Source organism: Xiphophorus couchianus, chromosome 14, assembly GCF_001444195.1.
Source record: "Xiphophorus couchianus chromosome 14, X_couchianus-1.0, whole genome shotgun sequence".
Lineage (NCBI taxonomy): Eukaryota > Metazoa > Chordata > Actinopteri > Cyprinodontiformes > Poeciliidae > Xiphophorus > Xiphophorus couchianus.
In genome coordinates this window covers 9,479,428-9,506,623 of record NC_040241.1, presented here as the reverse complement: position 1 = coordinate 9,506,623, position 27,196 = coordinate 9,479,428, and the positions used below count along the sequence as shown (strand labels likewise).

The following is a 27,196-nucleotide window of genomic DNA, read 5'->3' as shown; positions in this document are numbered from 1 at the left end:
GGAAGCAGCAGCAGCAGTTTCTGCAGCAGCGGAGGGCCTGCTCTGCTGCACGGCATGAGGGACTGGCTCTGCAGCAGGCACCGCTGCAGCTGCGCCGCTCGCTGAAGGCGGACACGCTGCAGGAATTTGACAGAGAGGAGAGGAATTCGGTCGGACCGGTCGCTGACCACAGCGGCGGCGCGTTTCCAAGGCTTCTCGTCGCCATTCCTCCTCCCGGGGCCGGAGGGGGAGCGCACGCCGCGGCCCCTCGGCTGGCTCGCTGTGGAAATGTAAACACAGGTCGGGCTGGATTGTAAACCACGCACTCGGTCACACCTCCTCCGTCAGAAATGGAGACGGAGAGGGTCGACCCGGAGGAGCAGGAGGGAGCCGCCGAGCCGCCCATGCACAGCGTCCACGGAACCAACCGGATCCGACCGTCCTCCTACCGGGCCCTGCGCAGCGCCGTGTCCACCTTGGCCCGCCTGGACGACTTCAGCTGCGAGAAGATCGGGGCTGGCTTCTTCTCCGAGGTGTTCAAGGTGAGCGAGAGGAGAGCGCACCCTTTTCCTGAGAATCAGGGCGGGTTTCTCCTCACATCCTCATTAAAACTCAGCTTTATAGACATAATGCACTCAACGTTTACCTCTTTAATCGGAAAAAAAGTTTTTTGCATGCTTGTAAAGGGGAACTTTTAAAGAATAATTTGGCTTGTGCCCAAAACAGTTTAAAAGCACTTTGTTTCCAGCGATTTACATTTAAACCTGTAAAAGTTGTGTCTGTATTTGTTGCTGTGCACTGCCGGTCAGTTGGTTGAAAAAATTAGATATAGAAATGCACTGCTCCGACCAATCAGAGCCAAAAGGAAGGTCTTCCTGTCAATCAACCTCATGTACTCGCTGCTAAAATGTGCTAATGGATGAACACCCTTTATCCGCTGTCGTCAGTCGCTATGCTAACTAGTCTTAGCATTCACAACATGATCTGCTAATAATAGGAAAAGCTGTAGCAAAGAGCACGGGGCTAAGCAGCTCCACACTATTGTGATTGACAGCGCTAAGACCCGCCTCCTGGCTCTGATTGGTTGTTTCTAGTTGGCACTTTGAGCAGTAAAATATTTACAGATAATCTGTGAACTCTTTCTCACAGATTATCCATCTCATACCACACAAAGAAAGGTGTGTGAGTTGGTAAGAAATGCATTCATGCTGGAAGATTTATAAAACAATCATATGTGATAAAGTTGAAAAACTTGTGGTATAACCAAAGTCACGACTGTACCTTCATGCACCGCATGTGTCAAGAGGACTAGGTTTGAATACCGTCTCTGACTTTTACACCCTTACTTGATGGGTATGCCGTTTACCCACCTTCTTGTTTTAAACTGTGGATGTCAGGACAGCCATCTGAAACGCATCCATACTTTTGACATCAACACCTGACATCAACCATTAAACTATGGTACCGCTTCGATTATTGTGTATATGACTATAGCCAGCTAGCATTGGCCACCGCTGGTCGATCCTCACACATTATGCGTCTCGTACCTTTTTGGTTTGATGCCGCGCTACGGCTTTTCAAACCTTTATCCAGAATGTTTCGTCTCGCTACCCGCAACCTTTTCTGGCTCTGTTCCTTTGAATCTGACGATTGACAACAGACTGAGCAGCAGGTTTACCGTTGCTTCTCCTCCATTGTCATGTTGTTTGTGTCTCATGCAAACCACGTTACTTTACGTTGCCGCTATAACAAGCCCACCCACACTGAAGTGGCACTCAATTGTAACAGAAAATGACCCAAACCAGTCGCTTGGGTTGACTCGTACCTTGTAGTACTCTAGTGGTGGGTGCTACTCGACTAGAGCAGTAGACACTCAAACCCAGTAGGGACTAAAGGGAAAAGAGCCAAGAGAATACATTTTTGTCTAAAGATGCTGTTTGTATGGACATAAGCCTTCGAGTCAAACGCCATTCAGTGTCTGCCAAACTCTGACTGCACAAGTAGCAAATGCTACATCACAAAAATGGGTACGCGTCAACCACTGTGCACATGTGCTTCTGATATGAAACGCATTACAGCAGGAATAAACCAGGCGTAACACTGTTCTGCCCCTCCCCAACATGTTGCTTTTTTTTCATCCTTCTCAAAAGACACAAATTTGGTTGTTTTGAAATATTTTGAGTTATGAAAATTGCAGGCAGTCCTGGTTTGGAAACTGAAGAAGCATCAGCCTTATGAAGGTGATATTGATTTAAGACGGTTGGTAAACTATGAGAAGCATAATTACTGAGCCAGATTGGGAACCCGCCCACCTAATGTGAACTTTTTATACTTGTGTCAGTCTATGCAGAGTAAAACTGTAACGGTCAATGATGTACAAGCCGCAGAATGGTAAATTGCTTTGTATTTATTTTTAAATGTAAAAAAAATTGGATTATATTGTACATTTTAATTTAAAATACATAGATTGTAAATACAGTGAAACCACACTATTATTATTATTTATTTTATTTTATTGTTTTACCCCAAATTACCGTGGGAATCTCACATGCCTAATTAAAGCCATTCGTGTGTTTGACTGTTTGACCAGGCAGGCTGACGTATTGACCTGCTGTCATCGTTGTTGACCAACGTGAGGTTTCACGTTGTGCGAAACGAGTGTTAACTATGGCAACCACTGCATTCAATACCAAACATGCGTAAGAAGGGGAGCAGTGGTTAATAATTGTTTCTGAACAACGTCCCATTCATCATACATCAGTTGTCACACGATGATATTTGTGGTGTTTTTTTTTTTTTTTGTGTGTGTGTGTAACGTGACACGGTCTGCGCAGGTAGCGCATGTGCTCGTGTGTTTGTAACTCTACGCCTCGCTCTCTGTGCGGGCCAGCGGCCTGCGTCCTCCGCTCGACATGCTTCTGCTCACTTCCATAGAGCCTAATTGCCGGGAATGCCCCGTTAATAACGGCGTTAAAAATGGCGCGTTACAAAGGGCGGCTGACGAAGGGGCGAGCTGGGTCACCTGAGAAGCGATTAAAAGAAATGAAGCTTTTGAAATGCCTCCAGTTTTTATTCATGTCAAGTCTGCAAGACTTGAAGAGGTAGAGAAAAAAATATTTTTAAAGATTTTTAAATGATTCGTAACTTAGATTTTTTATATATATATATATATATATATATATATACGCAGTTGGTATTAGAAAATAGTCTTTGGTAATGTTCAGTAGATAAATCTTTTAGACAATGTCTATAACATCACAATCATATTGCACATTACATGGAGCAATGCACTCATGTAACGAATGCCAATAAAATCCTTGAACAGATGGCTCTGCTCTCATTGCCATGTTTCATGTACATTTTAGCTTCTCAAATGCAAAAGCAACATGCAAGCCTGGCAGGGTTTCCTCCAGAAAACTTAATAAGCCTGGTGGTTGGGCGCTAGAACAGTCATTCATCATGTTGTGTTTCTGAGTTGAAAAATGTTTAAAGTTGACAAGAAATTTGAAAATATCACCTGATAATAATCTGTTAGTAGAAAATGAATACCTGAACACCAACTATATAGTCTTAAAAAATGCAAACATTTTTAAAAAGACTTAAATAAATAAGCAATGATTAGCCTGGTGGCCCGCCAGGCTTATAATACACTGAGGGAAACCCTGCATTGAAATAATGTGCAAACATGTCTATTTATTAGGGATAAAACTGTTACAATTAAGGTAATCAGAATACAATGGAGCTTTGTTTATTCTGAGATGAGATAATATTTCTATTCTTTTAACTTTTTTTTCCAAATTTTATTATTTTTAAATAACTTTTGATGCTACTGAATAAAATAAAAAAAGACCTGCCTAATTTCAAATTTTCATTTTGAATGGGGATCTAACAGGTTGTTTAGCATTAAGGCTCAGAGTCTCGCTTGTACTTGTTGCTATTTTTTCACATTTCGGCACTATGGACCCGCAAACTTTAATATCATTAATGTTTTCTTTGATAAGCCAACAAAAAGCAGTGCCTGACTGTGAAATGGAAGTAAAGTTTTCAAAATATTTTGCATGTAAAAACCAGAAAAGATTGGCGTGCCTCTATTAACTGGATCTAAAATAAAACCCAGTGGACCTGATTGTGACCAGAAGTTAACGTGATATTAGTAAAGTGTTCACCTGTGAGTAACTGGATCTTGACGTAAATGCGCACCTACATTCAAAACACCGACCATGAGTTCTACTGCCATGGTCAAACAGGATGGTGGCAGTATCATCCTGTGGGAATAACCTCTTGTGTGTAAACTCTAGTTTCTTCGTCTGACCAGTTAATCCATAAAATTTTATCATTTATGTTCATCGAAGTAATGAGGGGAAAAAATCAGCATGGTGTTGACTGGAAGATTATCTTTGCAGAGGCTTATTGATGAATTTAAAAGGAAGCCACATTATCTTGTTTCTCTGTTTTCGCCGTTGTTTTTATTGCACAACGCGTTTGCTCATGCTGATCTTCTATTACGGTGACTCGTGGTTTTTACTGCGCGTGGCTCAGTGCATGCATCTCCCTGTGTTTAAAGTTCAGCATTATCGGGTGATGGACGCAAATAATCAGGGCTGCAGAGTTATAGTTGACGGATTTGTCTCTTCCCTTTTGTAAATTGGCTTTATTTTTGAATGACCATGGTTTAAACAGCTCCCCAAGAAGATTTAGACACATTTAATGTTTTATACACATTTAATGTTTCTAATCTTCATGATAAAGGTAAGTGTTGTGTGATTTTTCTGCTCAGGTTGCCATCGTCTTACTGGTTAGTGTTCCATTGTGTCGTTGGCACAAAAGTATGTCAGTATGTCTATATTTAGAAGCGATTTCGTTAGAGACACAGCATCTTGTTTAGTACAAAAGTGTGCTCTGCATGCTTTTGAAAATTATACAGAAAATGCACGGTGATGGAGAGTCCCTGGAGGAGAAAGTGGAGAATGGGTGCTCAATATTTTGAGATTTCTTTTGCTGTTTTTCTAAAATGAGCCGTTCCTGAGTGTGTCGTACCAAATCATTTCTTCATATGTTGTCAGATGGGACTGTCTTGTTGTTCCCTATTTTAATATCAAACTTCTTGTATTTGTTTGTTTATTTATGCCCATATTTAAACCTCGTTTCACACAGAATTGGTTGCTAAGGATAGGTGAAACTCGATTCTTCCATTTTAAACAGACTTTTTGGTTTCTTGTCCCAGTTCTCCTTTCCGTCTGAGGCCGATCCCTCCGCTGTGGCCTTTGAATTTCTAATGAACATGCAAATGCAACCATGTTTACATCTGGTTTGTCAGGTTGGCGCTTAGCTGCCCTTTGATAGCGCAATATAAATGCAAAATTGTCACCGTGGCTATCGGTTACCTTTTTTTAATTTCTCTAAAAAAAAAAAAAAAAAAAGTTTGCCGACACGCATGACTGGACGGTTGCTGCTGTATCCTGGTTGAGTTTAGAGAAAATGGGCTCGACTGTGTTGTGCAGAACAAACTGTCTGAGATGGGTGTTGTTTTAAATGAATTTAGGCTCCACTTAATGTGCAGGATGGCTGCTTTGAAATGGATGCTCTGCACTTGGTTACAGAGAGCCTGGCCTCCCGCCTTGTGCTGCTGTCGAGCTCCAGTTCTGAGTGCAGATCAATGGAGGATCGCTGCAGGCGGACGGGCAGCTGTTCACCTCGTCTGGGTGCAATTGTGCAACCTGAGGGGACGGAGGTGGCGGGGTGGAGGCATTAAAAAGTAGGGGAGGAGAAGGGAGACAAATCCTTCAGGTGCTGTTTTTGAATATTCTCCAAAATGTTCCAGTGCTTCTCCTCTCATTTCTGCGTCAGCCTCTGAAACCCGGAGCTCCAAGAGCAATAAAGCCGCATCAGTCAGAAATAATTTTCGCCATCAGTCAGCAGTTCAGATAAACTCGCAGGATACGATTACATGTTCGCCGTTTTACAGGCCTGCGAGTTTTACGAGGAACAACTTGGATCCGTTTCTAATTGGATTACTGTGTTATCGCGTCATGTTGGAGCCCTTTCTCCTGATAATCGACGAGATGTTTGCTAATGCAGATAACACCTGCTGTCGATGGAGCTGTTGCGTAACAAACCTCCTGACGGATTTAAGTTTGGTCTTGTTTGCAGAATTTACTGGACCACCATAAATCACTTCCTTTTTCTTTAAATGTTTTCTCATGGGTTAAAGTCTTTCAGATTTTACCACTGGGCTTTCACATGCACTCTTTTTCTCTCTATAGAGTTGTATTTGCTTAAAATAGGTTTTTAAAGAAAGCTGTGTTAGCTTCTGTGTGTTAGCTCTGCAGTAGCGTTAGCGGCCTTAAAATGTCCCTGATTCCAGCTAACGCTAATGAAGACGTAATGAATACAAACCAAAAGTTTGTATTTGTGTGTAACTGCTCTGCAGTTTTGGCGCAACACTCGGGAGGAGAGTTTGGGTACATAAATGTTCCAGCTGTTTGTAATTTACCAATATTTTCTCTTTCTGTGAATGTATTCCGACATAAATCTGTAAAAATGGCCGTATTGTGCGGCTGAGCGGTCGAGGCTCATCCTCAGCGCGGCCCTCCAACATCGCAACCTTGTGACCTTTGCTGCATGCGTTGATCACCACCCAGCTTGGCTGTTTTTTTTTGTTTTTTTTATGTAAATGTAATGTGGCAGCAATGTAAAGCCCATTGCTGCCACAAAATCTTACAAAAAAAGACAAATTACACTGCCTTCAGAGTTGACCATGCATAAAACATGTTTACATTTAGGAAAAAGGCCCTTGCATTACTATTTTAATTATTGTACATAAACTGCTACATAATTGTAGAAGCTATTTTTTTTAAAAACTGAATTTCACACAAATGTTTTCTCAACCACAAACCTTTTTTAAAAAGTTTTTCTAAGTGTCAAAATGCCCCTAATTCAGTTCTCCTTTTTTTAGAGCCGTTTAAACCCCACATGTTTTTGCAATTCCAAAAAGCTTACTTGATGGAAAGTACGTGCAAATGGCTGCAAGAGTTCATTAAAGGCCAAGATATCTTCAGACATTGTTTTGTGGGTTTCTTTTTTCTTTAGTCCAGTGTTAAGATTGCAGCAAATATATGTATTTGTCAGCACATCAGCTGAAACCTGGTGCAGGGTTATAATTATAGCTGAAATAAAAGGCCTCGGGGCATTTTGCTGTTTCCCGGATCACGTTTTATTAGCCCATATTAAAAGGGAGCCAAAAAAAGCCCCATTCATTTTCAGTGTAACGGTTTTTATGGAACATCCAGGACCTCATAAGCGAAGACTCTTTGAGGGGGCTTCAGTGGGTTTCTTCTGAGCTCTTCGCCCAGCTTTTGCTTCAAATTCATAATGATGATAGAAAAACGTCGGCGAGGCTCAGGGCTGGGCCTCTGCTTGTTATCTTTGGAGTCTGCAAAGCACAGAAGAGAGCATTATTGTAATGACAGGCTGCAACAGAGATGGAAAAACAACCTTACCAGTGGCTCAGTTCTTCTAAAATATGATCTGATGATGAACTGGAGACGAGGAAAAGGGATAAAGATGGGATTAGTGCGACAGAACACAGTGACCATGATTGAAAACCTTAATGTCTGCATGTCAGCTGCTTGTGACAGCGCAATAATGTGGAGGAAACGGGTCGCCAAACATATCTGGTGTCGTCGCCTCTGTGGGTTTACAGATCCCGGTTATACGGCTGCTCAACATGCCACAAATTAACCATCAACTTTATTAGATGTGACATTATCAGCTTCAGATCTACTAGGTTTAATTTCCTTGTTTTTGTTTTAGGATTTGTGCAACTCGGATTGAGTGAATGATGGGAACTACGAAAGTAATAATTTTCTGACAGTTGATGAGCTGCCCAAGGCATCAATATTTCATTCATCTGCTTTTTGTTTTGTTTTTTGTCTTTTTGTCTGTGGAAACTAAATCACAAACACAGCGACACTCCCCGAAACGATAGAGATAATGATTGTTTTAGAAATGAGTGCGGGAAATCACCCAGCGGGACAAGTTGAGATTTGACCAGTTCGTTGGAAGAATTTCAGCTTGGGAGGAATCCGTCGGCAACAGAGGAGCGACTAGGAAAAGCTGATCCTCAAAGTCGCCGGCGTACAAAGCGCCATCCATCAGAGGCTGTCTCCTGCGCTCCATGATCGGCTTCCAGAGTTTGGGATTTATGCGGCTGCGCTGCATTTTGGGTGTTGGTGTTGCAGAGCCTGTGCAGACTTGAACGTCAGAGCCTGAGCCTAGCGCTAGCTCGTCTTCTTGTCCCGCTCTTTTTGCTGCTGTTTGTTGGATCCTGCTTTGCTGCCACTTGCTGCACAGCCATCAGGCTTTGTTTATGTTCTGCACTGTCGCACAAAACACAAAAGCACCGAGGGGCCCAGAGCGTGTGCCTGTCTTTACTTGAACCTTTATGTTTTTATGTATTTCTACTGGACCAGGGAGTAAGATGGTTTGTGCAGCTATTGCCCAACATCCATGTTTTCCTTTCCGTCAGTGTTTTTCTAGTTTTATCTCCAGAGATGGTTGATGTTTGTTTATGTCGGTTCACAATGAGTTTCCTCCCACCCACTTGTTAGCAGTGCTGCAGTCTTTAGCTAAACCTCAAGGAGGACCACTCCCCTGTGAGGAGAGAAACAAATGGCCAATGGTGGCGTCTGTGTGGTGAAATCCGTTTATGATGGAGCCGAGCTCGTTTGTTCTCTGTCCCGTTAGCTTTAGAATCTGATTTATGAAACGTAAAAAAAAAAAAGACACTAATTCAGACTTGTGTGAGGGACACAAAGTAAAATCTCATCACCTTTTTAGATTTAGAAGTCAGTCAAGTCAAAATTGTAATGTTTTTAAAGGAATAGTCTATGTATAAAGCATGACTGCATGAGGTAATTGGCAGTTCAGCTCATGTGATACTGTAGCATCTGCAGCTCAAGCTGTAATCAGTTCAGTAATCTTGGAATAAACTTTAAACATTTTGTACCTGTTGGCGTCGTAAAATGTCCTGTTTGGAACGCTGTTTAAGATCAGGGCTGTAGCTACCAATCACTTTAACAATCGATTATTCTATTGACTATTCGTCAATTAATCAGATTTTTTTTTTTAAATTGCACATGGTACAGATTGTTCATTTAACCCCTTTAGCCTTTTTATACAATATTAGAAATACATTAAAAGATGCATAAACAAACAAATCAATTCCTTTTTTAAAAAACATATTGCCTAAAATGCAATAATATAGCAACATTTTAGTAAATCTGAAATGAATGAAGCTAAAACTATCCCACTTGAGGCTTTAAATTCATTTATAAATTGTGTAAATTCATTGTCATCATAAAATCTATACATTTGTTTTGTAAGATTTTTATCTTAATTACCACTTTGAATATGTTCTTTTCAGCAAATTGCCTTTTTTTAGTCTATAATCTATAGTTGACACTTGATCAATTACTAAATTAGTTGACTATTTCAGTAATCGATGTACCCATTTACTCACTAAACACCCTAGGAACCTACAAGAAAAGGAATCGTGAGCTTTGTTTTCTTTTTAAAAATAGTTTATTTAATTGTGTTGCATTATGGGTAATAAAATCTAGCAGCCAAGAAGTGATTTACAGGCAGCCTGCGAGCAGGAATGCATGAGCCACCGATGACTGAAAAGGTGAGCTAAGACCTGTTGGCACATGCGTTCATGTTGACACATCCCTTTAAGCCTTCTTGTAATTGTTCCCATCTCTTTATAATGACGTGTGTGACCAGACTGCCTTTGTTGTTTTAAAGTTTTGAAAAGTCTTTATCAGACACAATAAAACGGCTAAAATGATTAGGCGACGTTAAAAAGAAAAAGTAAAACAATGTAATCACAAGATCAACAAAACACATTAGCATCAAACATTTTTTTTTATTTTTTATTTTTTTACATTTTTAGTTGTTTTTAGATTAACCTAAACTATGAAAAGTGATAAATGTTTGTTTTGAATCATTACTCTCAGCCATTCTAAGTTTTTAACATTTTTACCACCTGCTGAGTTTTGTTGACTTAACAAACTGTTGACTCCATGTTTCGTCTATAAGGAAGGATGGAGTCGTTCACTGTGCCGTTTGGGTGTGTTGTCCACTACCACAATGTGACCTCTGACCCCTAACAGAGCCAGCGCTCCCTGCTGATTGGCTGCTGGAACCCCATTTCTCCGACTTCCTCGTCGTCTCGCTCGCCTGCATGAAAACACGCCGGCACATTTACGTGCCGCTTCATGCTTAAAGTGAAAGCAGAATTTCAGGCGGAGTCGCCGACCTGTTCGGGGAATTGGGTGATTTTCTTAAAATTTACAGAGTGGGCGGAGTCTCTCCGAACTTTAACAAACTTTTTACACACAGGCTGTAGGCGAGGCTCGTCATTACTTCACCGCCACAACGCTTTCCAGCTGAAACTTTACAGTCGTGTATCGACTGATGTACGACTTCTGCTGCTGTTTGGGAAGGGAAGTGGTGCAGAAAACATGAAAGCCACCAGGTTTCCAGAGCTGACCCTCTGCCAATGGCGAAGTCACTGAACTGTGTTTGTAGCTGGTTTTCTGGTCACACTCAACCACACTTTCTTCCCTCCGCGACACCAGCGAAGCATGCGATGTGCTCAGCACACATGGTTTTCGTATTTATGCTGATGGTTGCAGTCTCCCCTGCAAGGTGAGAGCACAGTGTGTCGGTTTTTTTACACGAGGAAATAAAATTATTGCACAGATTGGCTAAAAATCTGCATGAATGGGCAAACGGCTTTAAGGGATTTAGAAAATGATTTAAATTTGTCAATTTTTCATTGTTTAAATTAATTTGAATGGGTTTTTTTTTTTCAATTATTGTTAACCCCTAATCCTTTGCAGAAACCCTCTTGCAATGAACTTTTATCTTAGATTTTTACGCTTTTTTCTCTCTGCATTTAACAATTTAAAGAGATGAAGTATCCTAGAAATTGGCCACCATTTTAAATATTATTTTCAATATATTTGCCTACAGTATTTCTGTTTTAAACTTTTTTTTTTCCCTCCTAGTTCAATTGCTGTCTTATTGAATCAGTCATCTCATCGTTTCAGCAAAGAGGTTTTAACTCTATTTCCAGCTGACCAGAAGTGAGAGCACTTCACGGGAAGAAGCTCATTAGTTCAGAAAAAACCACTTCTCACTATGACTCTAACTCAGCATCAAAAACTCCATTAGAATCACATCTATAAAAGCTTTAATGCATCCCTCTTGCAGTTGTGAGCGTTCTCCTCCTGTCTTTGTTTTGGGTCGGTTCTGTTCGCGGGGCCGCTGGCTGACGAGCGCGCGGCGCCCGTGACCTTTCGTGCTGCTGACGGCAGCACTTTACAAGGCAGAGTGTGTTTTGGTGGAGAGCTTAGGGGTGTGTCTGAACTCATGTTTGTGAGCGAGAGTGAAGCATGGGTGTGTGGGTAATCGCTTTATGTCGCTGGATGATCCCAGTGTGGGCATTCCAGCGGCGAGTCGGCGGCCGTGACCATTGAAGCGCTGGGAGTGAGACGTGTGGAAGAAACGCCACAAACGCCGTGTTTTTGTTTTGCTGCTGTCTGAAAGGCTCGGTACTGACCGCCACGTTGAGTCGGGCTGTAATGATGACGAGCAAGAGCCCGTTTGTTTGGAGGCTAAAATCTGTCGGAACAAAACAGCTGGGTGGAATGAGGCTGCCTCAGCATTTGGCCCATGTGTGCAATGCAGCCAGTCTGCAGTGTGAGTCACATTGTGACGGGTTGTTAATCCCTGGATTATAGATGAGCATGTAAGTATTTCTACAAGGAGGTGTGAAGACAGATGTGGGCAGGGAATAGAGGGCAAACGGGATTTTTAGCTGCAGAGCTGCAGGTACGGCACCTTCAATGTAGCATGAATTCATATTCAAGCCCCGTTTCCTCCAATACCCCTAAATAAAATTATTGCAGCCAATTGCCTCCAGATGTTGCGTAGCTAGTAAGTAGTCCGCCTGTGTGCATTTAGACTATAGTATAAATCAGTTTGTGAAGTATGCAAAGGTTTGTTAGAAAACATTAGTAAACCAACAGGAACAAGAAAATTGGAACAGGTAAAGATTGAAACAATTTAAAGACGTAACGGTTTAAAATAAAATTTACAAAAAGTTGTTTTAAAAGGTTATTCAGTGGAGGATTCTCAGTTTTTTGTGGATGAATGATTGGATGTATGTTTTAGGTATGTTATCACTGTTGTGAAAGAAATTGTTTTATTTTTTTAATGTAAGAAGTAAAAGAAAAAGGCAGCAGGATTAAATAAGTTTATACTTCTGCCTTTTGTCTTTTCAAACAAATGCGTATTTTTAAAAAAATCATACTGTTTGAATTGTGAGTGTGAATATGTTTGAGTTTCCCTCTAGATTTATTCGTTTCAAAGTCTTTAACGTATGGTCCAAAGATTGGTTTACTTCAAATACATGACACTTTTACAGTTTTGTTCTGGTACTGGTCCCAGTACAGAGCCTGGAGTCACACCAGCTGTGACTGAGATAAATGGAGTGATGCAGCCTCCTATTTTCATACGGCTGGTTTTACCTTTGTGGTAAAAACCAGCCAATTTTGTGGTTTTTACTGATATTGTGATGCTTTATAGAATCTCTAAAAACTGTTGCAAATAGCATTTAGCATCTAATGCCATTTTATTTTAGTCTCAGTCTGTTTTGTTTAGCTATTGCCATTTAATCTATACTATTTGCACTTCATAATAGTTCAATGTTCTGTTTATCACATCTGTTTACAAGACACAAAAGTTTGCACTTGTAACGTGTGAAAGTTCAAGGTGGAGGAGGAATACTTGCACTTCAGTCTTACCCACCTCCCTACAAACGTGATTCATTCTGTAAGTGCAGTGGAGAGGCAGAAATTAGTCCAACACTGGCTCCAGTTCCTGCTTCATTTTCCACCTGAAGAGAAGGCGGCTTCGTTGCCCTCAAGTGTGATTTGCATGCGTGTGTTCATGCACATCCTGCAGCTTGACTTGGAAGGCTGCGATTTGTCGTCGTCCTCAGAACAAACGATGTCCTTTTCTTTTGTGCAGACCTGCGTGTGTGAATATGCGTGCGTGCGCGTGAACACTGATGCAGGACTCAGATCTAGGCCAGTGTCACGGCTCGGAGGCTCTGCTCTTTGACCCTCATCCACCGCCGCTCCTTCATTACACACTCTTCCTTTGCTAATGAAGGCGCAATCCGAAACCCTGCTGTGCCCCTTTGGCTTTATTATTAGCATGGAGGAAATTTGGTATAGTCAAGCATTAAGGTCACAACTCCTGATTTCTGATGTAAATAACGGTTTGTTATTAGCAGCAGGGCAGACTTCTGTTATAGCAAACTAACATCGCAGAAGAGATTTAGTTTCTCCTTGAAATTATTACCCAAGTTGAGTTTTTTTTTGTTTTTTTTTTTGTATCCTTACCTCATTATTTTTGAAGTAGTTTAGTATTTTGCTACAAGTTTGTTCAAATGCTAAAATAAAAGTTTGTTAGACTTCTTGAGGATGTTTAACCTTTGACCTGGAAAGGATCCTTGGACTCTCAGGTATTTATCCTTTTGTGAGACTGTTTACATCCTCTGCGCTGCTGGGGGGGTCACATGTGGGTCCCCGACCTCAGTGCTCGTCACGTCAGTCATCAGGGCTGAATGAGTTGAAGTGCGACTGTACGTTGGACCGAGAGTGGAAGGGTTCCAAGACCGCATTGTTAAATTTTAATTATTTATGGATCTCTGCAGGAGCTGCCGCGGTGTCGAAATGCGACCCGAATGTTGTCATCTGCGCGGTTCCGAGGGTGTTTGGAAATCCCTCGTGCGTCCAAACGAGTCTGCTGTAAGAGGCAGGAAAACAGAAACGGTAGTGGCTGTGTGGACACAAACAGATCGAGTGTCTAATTCACAATTTCCATTTCATATCCAGAAACAACCATTTTGTTCCACTGTACTGAAACCATTGGTTTATTATTAATTATTTCTATTAAGACAATTATTAACTGGTGTATTCTTTGGTTATTTGTTTTTCCAAAGTATTTATGTTTACATCTATTTTGGTTCTGATCACATTTGGACCCACTACTTTGGTGAAATCTGACGTTTGACACCTGATCCAAGCAGAATGACTTTGAGCTCCATCTTGGAGGTCAATACTACAAATTTAAATTTTCTCCCCGGCATATTAGACCTGAAGCAGTATGACATTCTCCGTGAACAATGAACTTGAGCAAAAAAACCCCAAACGTTATGTATTCTATTGCAAATGCAAACAACAGCAACTCTTTCAGCCAGCTGACCAGCAGTAAACAGCAACAGGTGCAGGGAGAAACAGCCGGATAAAACGGGTTGCTCCAGGACTTTCTCATCTCAAAGAACTTTAATCAGTGGGTCCAGTGTGAAATTGTTGCCCTGACGAATCCCTCTATACTTCAACAACGACCCATTCTCAAAACCAACCACTGAAAACAACCAACACTTTAAAAGTATGAAGATGTAAAACCCCAAAATGAACAGCGAGCCTGTTAGCTTAGCAAGGCTGTTATGATTCAGTAAACACAGAGAGGATTGTTGTGCCATAAATCCAATGGAGTAAATTTTGCAATAAGAGGAAGACTTGATTTTCCTGTTTTGTAAAACAAATCTTTCACCATCCAGTCTCTGTAGTCTGCAAGGCAACCAGAGGAAAAAAGTTCTTCCCTGTAACTTTTTTCTTTATTATAAATTGACTCATTTTAGACCAACTTGAGTGTAAGTTACGTTTCCAGGCTGTAGCGGCCTTGTAGCTTCGCATGGTAACAGGTTGTATTGTTTTGTTAAGGTGAAGGAGACTGTCCTTCCTGGAATTATCTCTCCGGGAAAAAATCTTGACGTTGCAATTTTGCTGAGATTTAATTTCATTAAATTTAATGAATAAAAAGCTCCTTCTACTCTTTCTGAGTAATGCATTGGTTCATCCAGTTCCTCTAAACGCCACAGCATGAATAACCAGCTGGTTCTGTGTAACCAGCTGGAGTGTTGGGTTATTCTCTTCACCAATCTATCGAACCATCTGTACTGTCGGCCCTCGGTTCATTCCGCGTTGAACTTCTCTTGCTACAATTCTTCCTTTTTTTTTTTTTTCTAGTTAACAGAAAACCTTCTCCACTGAAACTAAAGTGTAAAATGCAGCCAGTGAAGAGTTTGCACAAATGCATGTGGCTCTGTTGGGCTGCTCTCACAGCTTTCCTCCTCATTTCTACTTGCGCTTCTAGTCTCGGGGTAAAAGAAGCAGCAACACTGACTTCTTCTCTCTGTGCCAAACAGTTCAGCTGTCACATCCTTCTGGCATAAATTTCTTTTAGAAGTCAAAATACATGCCAAGCAAATGCACGGCCTGGGAGTGCGGGGCGGGGGAGAGAAGGAGGAAGCAAGTCGCGTCTCCGACGTTGCCATACCAGACGGCGCCATCACCATGACGACAGGTTTGGCCAGAAAGTGCAGCTGATGGTGCAGCCGACCTGCTAGTGTTTCCTGGCCGGCCTCCAGAAATAGAGCAGCACAGAGTTTCCACACGCACGAGTTTGGGAATGTTTTTGTTTCTGTGTTTTTACTCTTTTAAGATCAGTTGGGTTCTATCTAGCGAACAGCGCCTTTTCTGACTGCTTGAACATTTCTCTTTGTAAATTTGGACACGATGAGGTTGAAATCGTCCCGTTTTGTCCCGTGATCCCAGGTGCAGCACCGCGTAACGGGTCAGGTGATGGCTCTGAAGATGAACATCCTGGCCAGCAACCGAGCCAACATGCTCAGGGAGGTCCAGCTCATGAACAGACTATCGCACCCCAACATACTCAGGTAACTCAAACGATGATCATCATACGTTTATATACCTGCAAATGCGTCAAATATTCTATTAAGTGTTGATTGAATTAGTCCTTGAAAAACATGTGGTTTTGATTGTTTTCCATGTTTCCCTGCAGGTTTATAGGAGTGTGTGTCCATGAGGGACAGCTGCACGCGCTCACAGAGGTGAGGTCCTGATGAAATGTTTCATTTAGGATTCGCCATGATTTACCTAAAAAGCAGGATGATAATCTCACCCATATTGCCAGGCCATTGCTCTTTATTGTATCAAACTGGCATTAGGAGAAAGTTTAGGCTTGTTTTTGTACTCGGACTGAAGTGTCGAGATGATTCCCTGCATCAGTTAGCAGGATGTTCAGCCAAAACTCTGGTTCCTGGCTTCTTGTGTAAACGGCAAACTCGGTTGCATTTGCAGAGAAGTCGGTTTGGTGTTGGTCTTGGAAAAAGTGGCCCACCACTTCAGAGGAGCTAAAAGAAAAGAAACTTCTAGCAAAAACACAGTTTCAACACACAGGGTCTCTTTGCAGTGTGGAAAAATTCAGTTTGATTTTGACATTTCGACATCTGGATATTCGTGGAGAAAGATTGAACACCTCTGGCTTGAATTCATCATCTCCCAAGTTTCATATTTTTCCACAAAGTGCAGCATGGGGACCATTTGTGGACCTTAAATGACCACACTTCTCTCTGGGTCTGATCTGGTTTTGTTGCAAAATAAGGAAAAGAAGAAGAAGAAGAAGAAGGAAAAAAAAAAAAGCAGCAACTTTTTTTCTTTCTTAACTTGAGCCGCTGTCGAGTAAACATGGAGCATCTGTCCCTGTCAGAGCAAGGACACAGAATCACCTGAATAAACACGCAGAGGTCAGGCGCCTTGTGTCACCTGTTCCTTTGCATGTAATCGGTTCACCAGTGGTTACCATGGTTACCCAGCAGCAAATGGGAAGCAACACGAAGACTTAAAGTGAGATCTGGTGCATTCACACCCCCGTCGCTTGCGCTCGTGCTTGTTTTCATGTTGCTGTGTGTTTTCGACACAGGGCCTGATCTTTAGTTCATGCGCCGAATGAACACTGCTGCAGCTCACACACTGCCACGTTCCCTTTTGTAAGGGTTATTCATACCAGAGGTTCAGCAAAGGCTTATTAAATCTAAACTGAACATGTTTTTGTTGTTTTTTTATCTCTTTCTGTGGTCCAGTACATTAATGGCGGTAACTTGGAGCAGCTGCTGGGCAGTGACGTGTATCTGTCGTGGGCCGCGCGGCTCAGCCTGGCTCTGGACATCGCCCGCGGACTCAAGTACCTGCACAGCAAGGGCATCTTCCACAGGGACCTCACCTCTAAGGTTAGCATCAACACTGCCTGCAAGGTTACTGAATGAAAATGTGCACCTTTTCTTACATTTTAGACACATTTTTGCAGAAGGTAAAGGTTTTCCTCATGTATTGTTGCCACGCAACAAAGTCTGCCATAACACCACGTTGCTCTAACTCTAGCTTTGCGACAGCAATATGCTGGAATCAGATCAGAAAAGTTCAGAACTAGAAATATTGGCTAATTGGCCTCAAAGTGACTTTTAATCCTAGCATAATCCTTCCAGATTGTGCGAATTTACTGAGAAGAGCCTGTTAGATGCAGTTTCAGATTTCTGCTAAGTCTGCAAATTTAAAGAAAATTATATTTTAAAAGGAACAGCGTTCAGTTTTAAATACCTTACGTCTGTAGTTGATTCGATAAGAGGTCAAGATAAAACTTAAATTCATTTTACAGATTTTTTTTTTAATGTTAAACAAATTGTCATTTTTGTTGAAAGGTTATAAGTCTTTTTATGTAAACTATGATGTGTACTGTGTGTTTAGGAAGCATTTCTGGTTTTTATTTAGCAGTACCATCATTTTATGTGCTAAAAACAAGAAATTGTAAACCATAAATAATTTATTTTCACTCCCACAATGAGGCTCTATTTGCTAGTCGTGTAAAGAGCTCAGTAAATTGCAGTTAAAATTTGTTGTTACGGCAACTAAAACCTATTGAATGCCTCATCTTGGCTCACTACTGAGGTCATCATACCGTCTGTGTTTTTGGATGTGAAGCGTTAGATGGCAACCATTGTGACCTCTGACCTCCTGTGTGCAGAACTGTCTGGTGCGCTTGGAGGGCGGCATGTGCTCAGCTGTGGTGGGAGACTTTGGCCTGGCAGAGAAAATCCCAGATTACAGGTCAGTCAATAAAAACGTAACCATCTATAAACTTTCTGCGATTAGATAAGTCTCAATAAATCACATGCCTTCACTTCATTCTTTGTGGGATATCGGTCATGCCGTATCGTTCTGAAAATATTTTCACTCAACTTCTTTTTTTTTTCTTTCCTCCCCTGCCCTCTCATCCAACCTTGGGACACATTCAGATGAGACACAGTCACAAAAAAATGCAACCATTAATCACAGTAGATTTAGTTTTTAATGGTATGCAGACACCAGTCGCCTCCTCCAAATACTGTGGTCTGACCCCCGTTTGCTCTCTCAAATAAAAGAATGGATAGACGGAGTAAATATTGACAGCTGAGTCACTGCAGATGACGCCCAACTAGCTCTGTTGCTCCCATCATGCTATCTGCTCCTGTGTTTGCAGCTGCATTTAATCACATTTGTGCGGTGCGTGTAATTTATAGTCGTTCTGCACTGTTTGACAAGAAACAGAAGTTTTATTTTGTTTAGGTTTTTTCTTCTTGGTGACTTCATGGCTCCAGAACTGGTTTGAGATCAGATTCTGTTCTTAGGAACCAGAATTACCACAATGTGGAAAAAATGTTTCAGAAAAGTCACCCTTTCAAAATGCTCCTTGTGAAATAAATCTCTTGGCTGCAATCATAAGAGTTGGAATGAGAGCAAGTGTTCCCCTGGTTTGTGTAAAGTCACTGTTTTAGAAAATTACTGGCACATTTGCATATTTCTGAGATCATATGTAGAAACGATTACGTTTAAGCCCCGGAAAGGAAGCACTAAATCTAAAGTTGGATCTGATGTTGAGCAAGTAAAGCTGTGCAGCTGCAGAAGTGGTGATGATGGATGCGAGAAGCTGCAGTTCTAGACTGCAAAACATGTATGGTGATTGGAGATCCATGAGTTAGTTTTAGGGTATGTGATGCTGAAATTAAATTTTTTGTCAGAGAGGAAACATTGCTGTTGTCCACGTCCCAGTCCTCATAGTCTTCATAGTTCTCATCTTCCTACCTGGCTTAGTCCTCATGCCATGCCAGCAATGAACAATGACATTGCTGTCATTGTTCCTTATTTATCATAGCCTTATATTTTTCCTCCACTGCCATTGCTAAATCAAAAGTTTTAAACTTTACTCAATTGCTAACATTTGTCCATGAAATTGTAAATGGACTGTATAGCGCTTTTCTGATCATTTTTACCACTTTGCACATTCACCCATTGGTACTCACATTTATGCATTGATGCGCAGATCGGTAGGCAACTTGGGGTTAAGTGCCTTGCCCTTGGGCATCAACATGTGACAGGCGGAAGCTGAAATCGAACCTACAACCTTCCGATCGCAAGACGACTGCTCTACCAACAGAGCCACAGTCACCCCAACCATCTTCCAGTGCGAAGGGAGAAGCGCCGATCCAAACGAGGCGGCTGTTATTGTTAATTCAATATCTGGAAGCTTGGCCAACACGGACTGAACGGCTTTGTTCACTTCCTCCACTGCCATTGCTAAAACGGCGCAGACTATTCTTCACAATTTCACCTTGTGTTCACAAATCGGCCCGGTAGAAAAACAGTATTGTCGTTGTCCACAGTCTAGTCTTTCTCACAGTAATTCTCATCTTGGTTATTATTTTCCTCTACGCAGTCGTCACTTGCGTCATTGAAGTCATTAATCCACGTTCTAGTGGTCCTCGACTTTCTCATCTTCCTCGTTGCTCATCCAACTTTGAGTCTTCGGCCAACAGAGCAGCTGCTGCTACAGAGCTGAACGTCTTGGCTGCGGTGGGTTCATGAACCAGGGCAAGGAAAATCAGAAATCAGTGCAAAATGTTAATGGTTTTAAGGTCTGATAGTCAAATTTTGATTTAAAAAAAAAAAAAAAAACTTTTAAAAAGCAGTAAATTCTTGAACAAGCACACATCAGTTTAATAAATTCTTAGATGTTCAATGTTTAATAGTCAGATATTATTTTATAATTTAGAGCGAATTTTTTTTCAAGCTTCTGCCTGCAGAGTTGTGCCCTTTCCTCCTTTTTAGCTCTGCAGAGTCGAAGACGCCTCGCCCTGCAGCCTGACTCGCCTTCCTCAGTGTGCTCTGCTTCCGCTCCCTCTGGTTCGGCCGAGCCACCGTTTGTGTTTACACAAGTGCGCGCCACAGTCGGGCGGCCGGGGGCCCCGCTCGTAACTTTCTCGCTTTAAATACTTTCTGTGTGCATCACCTAGTAAAATGTGAGCAGGAGGGAAGCTGAAAACGAGGCCTGATATTTCCCAAATGCGACATCTCTCTCTCTTTCTCCACCTGAATGACAGCCACTGTTTACTTTTACATACTTGTGCCTCCATTTTTTTATTTTTTTTTAACGGCAGCTGGTGGATTGTGCGCCTGTCTGTCACCCCTGAGGTCGTGTTTGCTTTTCGTTTTTACTCAAACACATTTGCACAATAAGCAGAGCGGACGCCGTGTTTGTGTTCGTCTGCAAAACGGCATGGAGTGGAGAAAGAATGAGGGAAGCAACGGAGATGATTGAGGAGTCTGTCCGGGGGGGGGGGATTAGGAAAAGCTCCAAATATGGTCAAACTATTACAGTCCCCCCCCCCCCGCTGCTCCGCTCGCTGTCCCTCTGGTGTCTTTTTGTTTTTACTCCAACTCGTACTTGTCGGTCGAGCCGGTTTCCTTCTGTCTTCTGCGCGTTCTTGTTTGTGCCAGTCCACTTCTCCAAATGGTGTTTACACCGGGAGCCATGACCGTCTCGGCTCTTGTTTTGGATTTTCTGCTGCATCATAACCCGCCGTGGCAGATGGAAATAGAAACGGAGAGGAAGTAGCTGCCAGCAGGAGGGAGTGCTCATGTGGGCATGTGTGTGTGTGTGCGTGCGTGTGTGTGTACAATCACATTGTCCCTCTTGCACATTCTTCAGTTCCTTCCTTTTTTTTTCTGCTAAAGTTGCACAACAATATCTCAACATAACTGAAAATACTGTGGTTTCTTAGACGCAGGGGGAAGCGCAGGCAAGCGCACAAACAGTGACCTCAGAAAACCTCTCTTCCCTTGACTCTGTGCTAATCAGATTGAGTGTTTTTATGCGTTTTATTTATTTGTTTGTTGCTTACGGTGCCTTACGAGTACCGCAGTTTAATCTAGTTGATGCTTTTCAACAAATCCGGGGCTTCTGGAGTTGATTCATCTACTTCTGGTCTTGATGTTCATTGTAAAGGATATGGAAGATTCTGTGTTATGCTTGTCCCTGTAAATTAGGATATTAATTTTGAATGTGGGGGAAGAGGGTCAACAGACATCAATCAACGTCCAATTTGATTAAATTCAATAGTTTTGTGCATTTTTTTTCTTCTTTTCCTTTAGAAGGAAATGTTTGCATACACTAAAATTGTTGTCTTTAAACAGTTGTCGGGCTTTTCTACATTTCTCATCATTAATTTACAATATTTGCTCTGATGGAGGCGCACTTGCCAAAACATTTCAGCAAACTAAAGTCGTACAGTTTAAAAGGCAAGTCTAAAATATGTTCGTTAACAAATCTGAAAAATATGTTTCATATTCGGCGCATGAAAAAAACAACAACCAAACTCTGACCTACAGCAGGGTTGTTTTAAATTTAATGTCAATACAGTAAATATCTAATTTTATCTCTCGTTTCCCGCAGGAGACGGTAAAATGCTTACACCCGAAGTGTCTCTTGTAACAAACAAATACAGACACTTAATTATACATTTTAGTCCAAATGTGGGAGATGTTGCTGCCACACGCAGTAAATTGACATCTAGATAATGATTGTTGTTGTTTTTTTCAGTCTAGGTAAATTGTTGCCTGCGCTGTGCCCTGTATTTGTAGCGCCAGCTAAACTTGTTCGTTTTTATAAGTTTAAACCACAAACCTCTGAAGTATTATTGGTCAAATGAGACCAGGATGTAAAACCTTTTGGCTGACAAAACAAAACAGGACCGAGACTATTGAGAATAGTTCGTGTTTTTAACGCAGGTCATCCGTTTGTATTGCTAGTAGTAGTTAGCATCAGAAGAGCTAGAAAATCCCTCAGGTTATCCAAGTTTCAACTGAACATGAACTGAAAAGAAAAGCACCGAGTCATAATATTTAAAAAGTTAAAACTTTACCTTTTTTTTTTTAGCTCCAGGCTCGGTTAATCAAAAGGACTCTGGAAGTCCAAGCTTCATTCTGATTCGTTTAATTTTAATTTCAGCACAACTTGGTCTTAGCTTGTATTTCTTTTCCCTTGTTTAAAGCTTCTGTTGTTTATTGTAACTCAATTTTAAGCCCTTTTTGTACATTTCAGTTTTATATTATTGATGTTTTTACCCAAAAATGTCATTGGAAGTGAATTTACACGGGCCGTTTAAAAGTTAGCATCTGAAAGCTACCGTTTTAGCATCGTTCTTCTTCTTTCCGCAGTGAGGAGGAAATCCAGGAGCGTTTGGCAGTTGTTGGCTCCCCCTACTGGATGGCCCCAGAGGTGCTCAGAGGAGAAGTGTACAATGAAAAGGTACTGAAGATGAGGGGCCTCCTGCACTCTTTAAACTGAAGATTGTTCCCAGAGTTCAATGTCGACTGTGGGTGTAATAAAAAAGCTGGTTGAATAAACCATGAAACTATGCAGTGAGGTAAAGCCATAAATGTGTAAATAATCATTTTATTGTTGAGAGAGCAAAAAGACAGGTTATGTAATTGTAATATTTCCTCATTTGTAATTGTAGAGCTTGGTGGAAATTTCCACTCAACCTTAGAGTTAAAATATTGATGATCAAGTTTTAGTGACGTTTCAAAGTGCCAGAGCTCAGAAGGAAGCTGCAGATTTGTACAGAAAAACAAAACCATTTGGTGCAACAATATAATGATGATCCCACTGACTCTCTTTGGTGGCTGGATATATTTTGATTTTCAAATTATATTTTTCATGGCTTTGGTTGTATTGTTGCAAATCTCCTAACAATTGGATAAGTTTTATCGTGGGAAACATTTTCAGTGTCCCTTTTTATGTATATTAAATGCAGATCTACTCTTACCTGCTATGAATCTACCAATTTGCATATCTGTAAAACTAACTTTGCAGAAAAAATAGAATGTATTGCTAAAAAATTGGAGGAATGGATAGTTATCGTTTCTTTATCCTAATTTTTTCTTGATGAATCATTTCATGGTGTCATGGTTACAGGTGGACGTGTTTGCGTACGGGATCATCTTGTGTGAGATCATCGCGAGGATTCAGGCCGACCCAGACATCCTGCCACGCACCGAGGTACAGATTCAGCTTTCCACGGCGGAGCCGAGCTGCTTAACCCCTCTACGACGTGCATCGCATCCACATCCTGTTTGAACCAGACCAATCTTCATGAGGAACGAGGGGGGGGAACGTCAAAGCCCAAACACAAACATGGCTGCGTCCATAACACAGATGACGGCGAGATCGGCAGGAATTTTAATGTGGTGTCATAATGACTGGAGCTGCTTTAAGCGAAGTCACGGCTTTATCATTTCGTCATCTTTTCTCTGGTTGTTATCTTGGACAAACAGGAAGCTGGCTTTCCTATCTCGACTGAGAATTCAAATACTGATACAGGCCTCAAACTCAAGCGAGTGTTTGTGCTGCGTGCAGCATCAACTCAGCTTGACCCAACAGTTTGTGCGGTCTCTGACCACATAAATGTTTGGACTTGGTTTTGAATATGGTGTTTAAACAGGAAAAACAGCAAAACCACACGATCCGTTACACTCGCTGGGAAATTTCACAATTCAAAAACATCAAATACTGTCAGCTTTTAAAATTGAATACATTTCTCAATTGTTGTTGCATACATTGATATGCATACATTGCTTTACTTTCCTGATAAACAGTCATGGACAAATGCTTTGGTAGTGATGCAAGGAAGTTCAGTTTTTGTGGTAGCAAATCACATTGACAGTTTTCTGTTCTCTCTGAACAAATGGCAGAAATTAGCTTTAAATTAAGACTTTTTCTCTGGCTCTTTCTCAGTATCTGGACAGCTGGTGTATTTGTTAGCCTGTTATTCATACGCAGCTGCAGAAATTGCATACATTTCCAGCTGTAAGCGTTTCAGTACTTTGTTTCAACTCCTTTGGGGCTATAATAAGAATATTTCTCCACTCAGTATGATGGTTAAAGCCATTATCTGACAGAAATGAATATTATTAGAAATAGGACGATAACCACAGTGTACCTTTTTAGAAAGCCATTTAGAATGATATTTTTTGTGTGTGTGTGTGTTTTCCTTCAGGACTTTGGCCTGGATGTTGAGGCCTTTCAGCAGATGGTTGGAGACTGTCCACCTTACTTCCTGGATTTGGCCATCACTTGCTGCAATGTATGAAACGCTCATTGGATACACACATGTGCTAAGATGGCTGCTTCCCATCCTGCTGTCTGTATTATATCTGCATATCTTCTGCCATGACTGTAGGGGAAGTTGAAGGAAGCGATGGAGCTGGACTTGATGTAACTTTCATATAAATGCAAGTTCTGGACATGGATGGTTTTATGGGATTGTTGTATTTGGACAAAAAAACATGAAACTAATGTGATCTATTTGCTTTTATTTAAGAAAGAAAACTGACACTAGGGAATATGACTACAATGAGAAGAGTCTCTGCTTGTTGTCATACTTAATCGTCTGCATCTGTGTGTTGTTCTCAGATGGCAGCGAGACTCCGTCCGTCTTTCTCCCAAATTGTGGCCGAACTGGAGAAGAAGAAACGAGCTGAGAGAGAGCAGAGAGACGAACTTCCAGTGAAAGGTGAGACGTCGTTTGGGCACCACGTGACAATCTGATGTTTTCCTGTATTTAATCTGACTTTTTTCTCTGTACAATATCGTCTCCAGCCGTTGGGCCTCTGCGAAGGCCGTCCCTCTGCGACACGCTAGACCCGCGTCTCTCTCGCAGCAAGTCCGACATGCTGCACCCTCTGGACGCTCTCCCCTGCGTCGCCTTGGCGCCCTCCGCCCGGGTGAACCCCTTCTCGCAGCGGGAGGACCTCAAAGGAGGAAAAATCAAGCTTTTTGACACGCCTAGCAAGTCGGTCATCTCCCTGACCTTCACCCTGCCGCCTCCGCCGGACTGCGACGACGTTCCCACGCCCGATGGCGAGGTCGTCGACGTGCCCCGGCGACACAGGCGGTGCCACTCGTTGCCGTGTACGCCTCCGCCGCACATGGTGTCTGCGCCAAACACCGTCCTGGCTGAGGAGGAGTCGATGTTTGAGGTCAACAATGTGAACGGCGGAGGGAGCGAGGAGGACAGTTTGTTAGGAGGGGAGGCGGATATTTCTCTGACGGGTGATTCGGGTCTTCCGATTGAACCGATGTCGCTGAATCTGGCGGACCAAGAGGAGCAGGACATGGAGGAGGAGCCCATGGACTGCACCGTCTCGCCAGACACGCAGGACATATCCTCACCCCTTTACTCCAAGCCCCCTCCTCCCTCTCACTCCTCGACTCCCTTTAATCCCTCCACATCTTCCATGGCGAACGGCTGGAGGTTGGCCATCTCCAACGGGCCTCCCAGTCTGCCGCCCCTCTCCAATCTGGACAACCACAATGTGATTGTGAGCCGGCCGCTCGGCTGGGGCGCTTCCACGGACACTCCCACCGCCAACAACAATGGCTACCACTCCCCGCCCGCCGACCCGGCCGGCTCCTCCCCCTTTGGCTCCGGCAGCGGACACTCTCTGGACCAGGAGGAGGTCATCTCCTGTCCCGGCTGCTGTCTGGCCGGACTCCGTTTCCCTTCGGTGTGTCTGAGAGCTCCGCCTCGTCGGAACCCCTACAAGAACTTGAACGGGGACCACACGGCGTCACGCGGGCTCCTCTGTCCGGGACCCAAGGGCCTGCCGCCCTCCCCCACCCTCAACACCACCAACGCCAGCCTGGATCCAGGACTGACCCTGCCAGGAGCTCAAACATAAATCCTGAACTGTCAACACCAAATGCAAAGCTCTTCCCTGGGAATCAAGCGGGTCTTCTTAAAATTTGCACAGATTTTAATGCAGCAATACTTATTTTCCAGACACATGTTTTCTTTTTTGTTTTTTGTTGCACAGGCATTTGTGTGTCTGCATGAGTTAATTAAAATACAGTCCAGACTTAAAAGAAACGACTCTCTCTCCAGGAAGCACTGTGAGACTTTGCTGGTGGGTGCCCTCTGCTGGACCGAGGACGTCCCAGCACCTGATGTCAGCCTGTGATTTGACTGATAGGACTCTTTGTCAGCATGTGAGCGCTCCAGTTTGTGGCAGCCAGATCCTGTAAATTTACAGCTCTGAACGACTATTATGCCGGATGAAACTGATGATGCTGAAATGAGGAATGTTAAGCTTAGTATTAATACTGTTGCAATGACGATTATTTTTGATGTTTGACTCTGCTTCTGAATGAGCAGGCAGTTTTGTTTTCATGCGTTTAATTATCAAGAGGTGTACAGATCATTTCTGGGGAGTGTTTGTTGGTGTGCGAATGACGGCGTGTGTGTGTGTGTGTGTGAGGATGAGTGTGCTGTACAATGTTAAGACTGTTTTTGTTGTTGTTTGATCTTTGTTGGCCATTTTGGTTGCCTGGTTAAGCACTTCAACTGTATTACTGTTGATAAGGAAACTGTTTATCATTATATTTGGGAATGAGTGGTCAAAGACCTGCTTAAGAGATGCACAGATTCTTATTATTTAAAATGGCATTGAATAAAAAGATGGACTTTACTGAGGTTTTAGCTGTTTTCTGTCACCTTCTCCAATGACTCCACGTTTAAAGGGTCATCTTATTTCCACAAATATTGATATTATGATTAATCTTCTAAATACCTTCTCAAAAAAATAAACCAAACATAATGTGACCGTTTTAACCATGTTTAAATGTATGGCTTATAGCGCTGTTACCAAGTTTTATTTACGTGCATGTAATTTATTTTTTATCTTTCTCTGCTAGTTTAGAGCTTGGTAAAAAAAAAAAAAAAAAAATTACCATTAATTTTGTTGTTTAAATGTAATACATGTTGGTCATTTTGAGTTGGATTTCTGCTAGTGACACGTTTTAAAACACCATCTGACTGAAAAAGGTTAAAGTAAAGATTAGCTTA

General features: G+C 42.1%; 1 protein-coding gene and 1 long non-coding RNA gene across 2 annotated transcripts; one reads left to right on the top strand and one right to left on the bottom strand.

Moving 5' to 3' along the window:
* The first annotated feature begins 291 nt into the window (after window positions 1-291).
* On the top strand, window positions 292-26,816 carry tesk1b (testis associated actin remodelling kinase 1b). The gene is made up of 10 exons (XM_028038120.1): window positions 292-521; window positions 15,735-15,856; window positions 15,982-16,030; window positions 17,063-17,209; window positions 18,001-18,083; window positions 22,509-22,599; window positions 23,269-23,352; window positions 24,350-24,436; window positions 24,766-24,865; window positions 24,952-26,816. The coding sequence occupies exons 1-10, from the start codon at window positions 330-332 to the stop codon at window positions 26,031-26,033; spliced, it is 2,037 nt and encodes a 678-aa protein (XP_027893921.1). The 5' UTR covers window positions 292-329; the 3' UTR covers window positions 26,034-26,816.
* LOC114157274 (uncharacterized) lies at window positions 7,169-18,059 on the bottom strand. The gene is made up of 2 exons (XR_003598114.1): window positions 17,935-18,059; window positions 7,169-7,411 (listed from the first exon to the last, which is right to left on the bottom strand). It is a non-coding gene; the product is annotated as an uncharacterized LOC114157274 (long non-coding RNA).
* Window positions 26,817-27,196: the final 380 nt, after the last annotated feature.